Here is a 6,827-nt window from a genome sequence, read left to right as displayed (position 1 = left end):
TATGCATGTTTGAGGAATATAGACATGTCTCCCGGGCGTTATTCGAACTCTCTCTACAGGATACAAAATAAGCATGATACAAAACAATATACTACAACTTTACAAACCTGATGTGATAGTAGTTAGTAGTAGCAGTAGTTTCAATAGTGGGATGCACACTGTTGTGATAGTGGTCTGAAAGAGGAATGACTTAGCACAGAGAGCAAAGGGAGGGGGGGACTCAAAACGTCAAAAACAACAGAAAAACTTATTATGTTGATATGTTGTTTACAGTGAATATAGCGATTAATACGCCCCTTTAAAAGAGCAATCTTGTCTCCATGCTCTGCCTAGAATTCACCGCTGTATAGCATTAAACTGATATATCTCATGTATATCTTTATAGGTCTTTCATTGCTCAAAATAAAAATACCTTAAAAACATAATTGCTTAATTTGGCACAAAAACAAGACGTCAGTGCATCAATTTTAAGTTTTTAATTACGAAAGATTTTTAAGCATTTTCATTAATCGTTCAAATTCTCTTAGAAAAATAAATTAAATATTACAGTTGTATGGGAAACATGATTAATTTCTTAATTTGGCTGTAATCGTTTGGCACTGTTGGTCCACAATACATTTAATAAAAGCTGCAAATCAGCCATAAATCAACTTGGCACAAATATTATGAATAAAAATACTCCAAAAGTGAAGTGAAACCACTGCCCCCTGGAGGCGGACAGTCAAAGTGCAGGTCGAAAATTCTTGGATTTAGGGAGGTTTTGTTTTTGTTCATCACTTGGATCAGGCCAGAAGTCGGAGTTTTCCTCGTACCATTTTACTGAAAAGGAGACAAGAAATTAAACAAGTATTTATTTTATGACATTAACAAAGGAATAATTTGAGTTAACAACAATTAACCAACATTTTGGGACTTCTGACTATTCAAAAGAATATTTAGTTTTTATTGTTAATTTGCTGTTAGAGAGACATACAAGATAAATCCTTATATATGATATTTGTGAGTTTGTGTAAACTCAGAAGAATCCATCTTGTCATGCTCCCACTGGTGCAATAGGGCCTAGGCCACTGGTGGTGAGAATCATGGGGCAATATCAGTGGTTTGAGTGGAGGCCAAAGGCAAAGTGCCCAAACAAACCAAAGCAAACATGATGACACCAACCAAAGTACTTACTCCTAACAGAAATATAGACTATTTTGTTTTTTAAAAACACGCAGAGGGAAATATACCTGTAGATTTAACCAGTTTGATTTCTCTGCTTGTTCTGCTGTTGTTACGCTTCAACCAATCAGCTGGAGATTCGTTTGAATGTCCCGATGGCTTTCAGTGAGAGCCATCCCAGACTGATAAATGTATAGAGCTCAATTCAGAGCAACAACTATTAATTTGGCATCAGTTTAAATTGCTATGGCAATGAGTTTTAATAATTGTGAAAGACATATTTGTGTTTTCATTTCACCTGTTTGTCTGATGCCCTCAATCCAGCCGACTTCAGCGCTCCACCCGAGTCTCTGCAGCTTCTCACAGTGAATGGGGTAACGCAGGTCCACCTGAGGCCTACACACAAACAAGGTACAAGATATTAGACTCAAAAATAGATTACATTTAAAGTACATATGACGGTTTTTATGATTTTCTAATTTTGACTTGGTGGGATAATCTGTGGTAAATATAAAGAATACTTTTACATTAATCAGATAGCAGTTTGCACCATTCATACTGCAATCTGCCATCATTTTTTTTTGTTACATATTTTGTGACCTAAAATGTAGACAGATTTCTTATTTAATCTTAATCTTTTTTTTTTTTTTTTAAGATGACTAGTAAATTTAAGGAAAAATACCTGTCAGGTACAAACTCAATCCAGTTGTTCAGTTCAGAATCCGGGACCTTCTTTACCTGGAAAAAAAAAAGACACATAACGAAAACTATGAATTAGCTTCAGTCAATTATTATCATTTTCTGTAATGAAGCAGGACTGTACCATTTTAATGAGTTCTGTAGCCAGTTGCATGATGGGAATCTCACAGCTAGACCCCATGTTGTAGATTTCTCCCACAATCCCTTTCTCCAGCACCAACAGGAAGGCACTGATAGCATCGTCAACAAACAGGAAGTGACGCGATTTAGGTAGCATTCCCTGAATTGTACTGATTTTTAAAAAAAAATACTTTTGTTATTCAGTTGAGAGAATTTGGGCTTTTTTGCTTTCTCAATAAGACGCACCATTTCTGACTTCTTTGCAAGAGACTGATAAATCTTGGAATGACCTGGAAAATGCAGAATAAACTATGAGGAACATAGGATTACATTTAAAAGGTCTTTTATTATATTTAACTGAATCCTACCTTTTCTGTATACTGCCTTGGTCCATAAATATTGTTGCTTCTTGTAATTATCACAGGAAACTAAAATGAAAAGCAATCAATGTGTTATTAAATGAAAATCAAACCTACAACCTTCTAGTAATTGGGCAAAACGTGTGTGCACATGTATTTTACAAACCTTGTATTTTTCCCAGTAGGACTGAACGAGAAACTCTGCAGCTGCTTTCGTGGCTGAGTAAGGATTAGACGGTCTCATTGGACTGCTCTCATCAAAGTGCTAAGAACAAAACACTAATATATTGGCTGGAATTGAAAATACCACAATACTACAATTACAATATTACAGTAGTATAAATAATCGTGCTTTCAGTATGACTTTTCTGAACATAAACGAGACAGACTTTTAATGAATGCCACATAAAGGTTTTATATTACGCTAAATGAACACTCGTGAGCTTTAAGTCAGGTTATAAAGTTGTTACCTCATCAAAAACATACCTGGAGTTGTGTTTTATTTCATTCACATGTGTTTGAGTAATCCTGCATTATTAGTCATCTGCATCTCCAAAGCTCAAAATGCTCTGTTCCACCTTGTCATGTCATGTAATGGAAGTTTTCAACATTGGTAATTCCAGGGCTGAAATTATCCAAATGATTCTAGTGAAGGTGTGTGAAGTTTAAAAACACAGTGGAGCACTTCCTGTATTACCACATGACATCACAGGGTGGAACAGTGTGTTTTCTGTGTGAGAGAAGAGCTGAGCCTAAATATGCAGTGTTTATGTGTTAAACATGTGTGAATGAAACACACCCAACTCCAGGTCTGTTTGTGATGAGGAAAGAGCATTATAACATAGATCAGAAAACAGCGGAATATAAGCCCTTTCACACAAAAAATTGCCAAATTTCTTCCTCCAAAATGCGAACTCTGCCCCAAATGAAAGATGGAACAATCATTTTCCGGGGGAAATATTTATCGAGGGTACTTTTTTTAGTTACTTTTTTGTAACTCAAAAAAGATTTGAGCTCTTTTAACAAGTCTACTTTAGGGTTCTTGTGTCAATGGCATAAATTAGTCTCAATGTTTTTGTTGACAATAATAATAATAATAATTTGAATGGTCTTGCCTGGTCGATCCCTGGTCCGTAGACTTCATCTGTACTGACATAAATAAACCTTTGTATTTTGTGCAGCGCTTGCTGAGCTGCTCTCAGTAATACTCTAGTTCCTTCAATATTTACAAGCTGGAAATCTTTCGGGCATTTGAATGATGACTCTGAAAAGAAATAAGAATGACATTTTATTTGGGTAAAAAGGAGAAATAAACTAGTTACACATAATTGCTGGGTTTCAGATGACATCACAATATTCTATAGGCCAATAACATTTAGCTAAAATTTATATTGTTAAAATGTAGATTTCTGTTGTAATACAGTGAGTTCTTGGATATAGTCACTAATAGAAATGATCAGGTTCAACATTTATATATTTTAGGGTTGAAAGCCTTTAGTTGTTAAGTCGATTAATTGGTCGATGGAGTCTTGGTGGTAGGACGAGCATAAGGGTCAAATTAAAAAAAAATTATGCAGGAGCTACGAGAATAAAGTCGTAGCATTTTGACATTAAAGTCGTAATTTTACAAGAATAAGAAGCCAGAAAATGTCGTAATATTACGAGAATAAAGTCGTATTTTTATGAATATAGGCTGCTGTGCGTGAATGAGCGACCGGGTGGCTGGGTGGGTTTGGTGGGTGGGACTGATTTTAATGCTTTGTAAAGCACTTTGTGTTACTTTTTTTTGTATGAAAAGTGCTATATAAATAAAGTTTGATTTGATTTGATCAGTGTGTTATGAAGAATTTGGAACATTTTGTTCAGATATAGCAATTTCTTCCAAATCTGTCTGGTTCCTCTGACTAAACAAACTCAAATACTTGTAGTGTCCCTTCAAAGTACTTATACTGATGATAGTGTGGTGATGGTGGGCTAAAAGACACAGTATTTCATTGTGCATAAACCCCAGTTGAAAGTTTATCTGAACAAAATGCTCCAAATTCTCCACAATGCACAACGCACTGGTCACTCATTCATGCACAGCAGCCTATACTCATAAAAATACGACTTTATTCTCATAATATTATGACTTTATTCTCGTAATATTACAACTTTTTTTCTTGTAGCGCCCGCATAATTTTTTTAATTTAAGTGACCCTTATACTCCGTCGTATGGTGGACCAAAATTTGAATTTGTTATTTGAACTAGTTATAATAAGGATTTATATGGGACAACAGCAGAAAGGAGAAGTTAGTGAGGGAGTTAACTGAAGATGTAAAAAGGCAGATTAAATTAATTCAGAAGTTTAATCTGTCTTGATACAAATACATTGTTTCCTAGTACTTTTCTCTGCATAAATAAGTAGTTTTTGCATGAACTCACCCTGCAGGTATAGTGCTGTGAGTGCCGTTTGGATCAGATACACAGAGTTAAGTAATAGTTTTGAGCTTTTGCCACGCCCCATTTTTAGTCAGCTAATTGATCCATGGCAGGTGTCCAACAAGAATTTCTTTAGTTGACTACAAGCCTAGAGCATTTACCTTTTAGATATTTTATACTAAGATACAATGTAATCAATAGAGAAAATGGTCTCTTTCCCCCCATCTGGGAGTATGACATCATCACGTACTAGAATCTAAAAACCACCAATATCGGTAAGAATAGAATAATATAACTTACCCACATGTGTCTTAGCTGCCAGGTGAAAAATTACATCAATGTTTTGGGTATTGAAAATGTGATGAACCAATCGATAGCTGCACACATCTCCCTGATTCAAAGAAAAAAAGTATATTTTAGTATGACAGGTTTGTTGAAGGTTAATGCAGGTTAATTGTCATATAGTTGCTGTATGTTTTGTCACTCTTTTTAACACACTGGAAGGGTTAACACAAACAAAATTAACGTTTGACATGGTTTGCTGATAATAAAAGCAATATATATGACAAGGGTAAACTGAAGCTGCAATGATTAAAGGTACACTGTGTAACTTTTCTGGCAGTTGGTCCGCAACCTGCTTGCCTCCATTGAGATGTTATTACTTTGTTTGTATTATGGCATTGAACTTATATCTTGCATGTATATTTAAGTTTTTATTGCTCAAAAACATGCATTCTTAGTGTCAGTGGGGTTGCCATTCCATAGATCTGGCCTGTAACTTGGCCTTGTGGTGTCAGCTGGCTGTCTACATGGAAAGTGATCTGTTTAATGCCATAATGTAAGACATTGTAGGCAACAAGCAAGTGGTGAACCCTCACCAGAAAATTTACATAGTGCATCTTATTATACAGCAGTAGATTATCACATTCTAACAGATCTGACACATTATGATCTATGAAGGTAACATAACAAAAGAATATAACTTGTTCAAAAATAGGACCAACTTGACTATATTACACAAAATGGATTCTTGTGAGCTTTTAGCCATGTTATAATGTTGTATTATTAGTCTGTATACATCTCCAAAGCTTAAAAACAAACAATTTTATCAATTAATTCATATTTTTACTTTGATGAATGTGTAGTTTGGGCTGTCCTCCACATTTTCCAGGCTTCTCGGGCTGCAGCAGTAGTCCAGCTATGAGAAACAAAGATACCATTCATTCATATCCAAAAACTCGCAATTCAGCACTGACATTGCTATTTATCTCATACTAACTTAATATTTTAGACTTACTATATCCAAATTAATAATCCTCCAGTCTGGATGTCTTTTGACCAGATGGATGACAAGATGAGAGCCTCTAAAAACAAGAAGAAGAAATTAATTTGCAAAAAGGAAAAAAAAAAAGTCAAGGGAATTTAGCGCAAAAATCAACAAATTTAGAGTTATTTAAATAAGAATTGCATGGGAAATAATACATCAATAACAAATCACATTTAATTTTGAATATATTGCTAAAAATATATATATTATTCAGGTATTTTAGAGCTCATTACTTACATGAATCCTGAGCCTCCAGTCACCAAAACAGTCTTGTTGTAGCTCATTTTTTGTCATTACAACCAAAATGTAAGCGTATATAATCAGTAGGACATTAAGAGCAACATGTTCGTATTTTTTTTGAAAAGTATTAGACGTTTGGTTTGTTGTCAAAAAGCCAAAAATGAGATGTTTTTTGGTAGACTGCTGCTTCTCCCGTGTAAATCCCGACAGTAGAGGTCCTTTTCCGGCAGCGTTGACACGTTGAAGATAGGCGGGTCTTAGTTGAATTTTAAGCGTTCTGATTGGGTAAAAATATTTGCGTCACAAATTTTACGCGTTTTGGTTGGAGGATTTTGATGTCACTCAAACTGTCATTCGTGCCGACTTGGCAGCAGCATAATGTAAAGACGTCTAAAAGAAAATTATTAACTTCCTGTTAGTGACTGACAAATAACGGTTTTTGAAACATTATCCGATTAATTTAAGCTTTTTGAACGTATATATACTTATATTTTATCAT

At 34.9% G+C, this 6,827-nt stretch overlaps 1 protein-coding gene across 1 annotated transcript; it reads right to left on the bottom strand.

Annotated features, from left to right (window-relative positions):
• Window positions 1-555: 555 nt before the first annotated feature.
• LOC117380260 (dTDP-D-glucose 4,6-dehydratase-like) lies at window positions 556-6,536 on the bottom strand. The gene is made up of 12 exons (XM_033977039.2): window positions 6,326-6,536; window positions 6,059-6,125; window positions 5,891-5,959; window positions 5,062-5,152; window positions 3,455-3,603; window positions 2,506-2,604; window positions 2,349-2,408; window positions 2,227-2,270; window positions 1,985-2,150; window positions 1,844-1,899; window positions 1,460-1,557; window positions 556-819 (listed from the first exon to the last, which is right to left on the bottom strand). Exons 1-12 carry the CDS (start codon window positions 6,370-6,372, stop codon window positions 722-724), a joined length of 1,044 nt encoding a protein of 347 aa, XP_033832930.1. The 5' UTR covers window positions 6,373-6,536; the 3' UTR covers window positions 556-721.
• Between the last annotated feature and the right edge of the window lie 291 nt (window positions 6,537-6,827).

The sequence above is a fragment of the Periophthalmus magnuspinnatus genome, chromosome 2 (genome assembly GCF_009829125.3).
Source record: "Periophthalmus magnuspinnatus isolate fPerMag1 chromosome 2, fPerMag1.2.pri, whole genome shotgun sequence".
NCBI classification, from domain to species: Eukaryota; Metazoa; Chordata; class Actinopteri; order Gobiiformes; family Gobiidae; genus Periophthalmus; species Periophthalmus magnuspinnatus.
This window is presented reverse-complemented; position numbering and strand designations above follow the sequence as displayed.

What these genes read in the sequence shown, in the direction of transcription:
- LOC117380260 (XM_033977039.2), bottom strand. Translation starts at nt 6,372, where the DNA reads ATGAGCTACAACAAGACTGTTTTGGTGACTGGAGGCTCAGGATTCAT. An exon ending in GGCAGCTAAGACACATGTGG is followed by an intron (nt 3,604 to 5,061) that starts GTAAGTTATATT and finishes ATTTCTTTTCAG; the next exon opens with AGTCATCATTCAAATGCCCG. An exon ending in TGAGGGCATCAGACAAACAG is followed by an intron (nt 820 to 1,459) that starts GTGAAATGAAAA and finishes TCTCCTTTTCAG; the next exon opens with TAAAATGGTACGAGGAAAAC.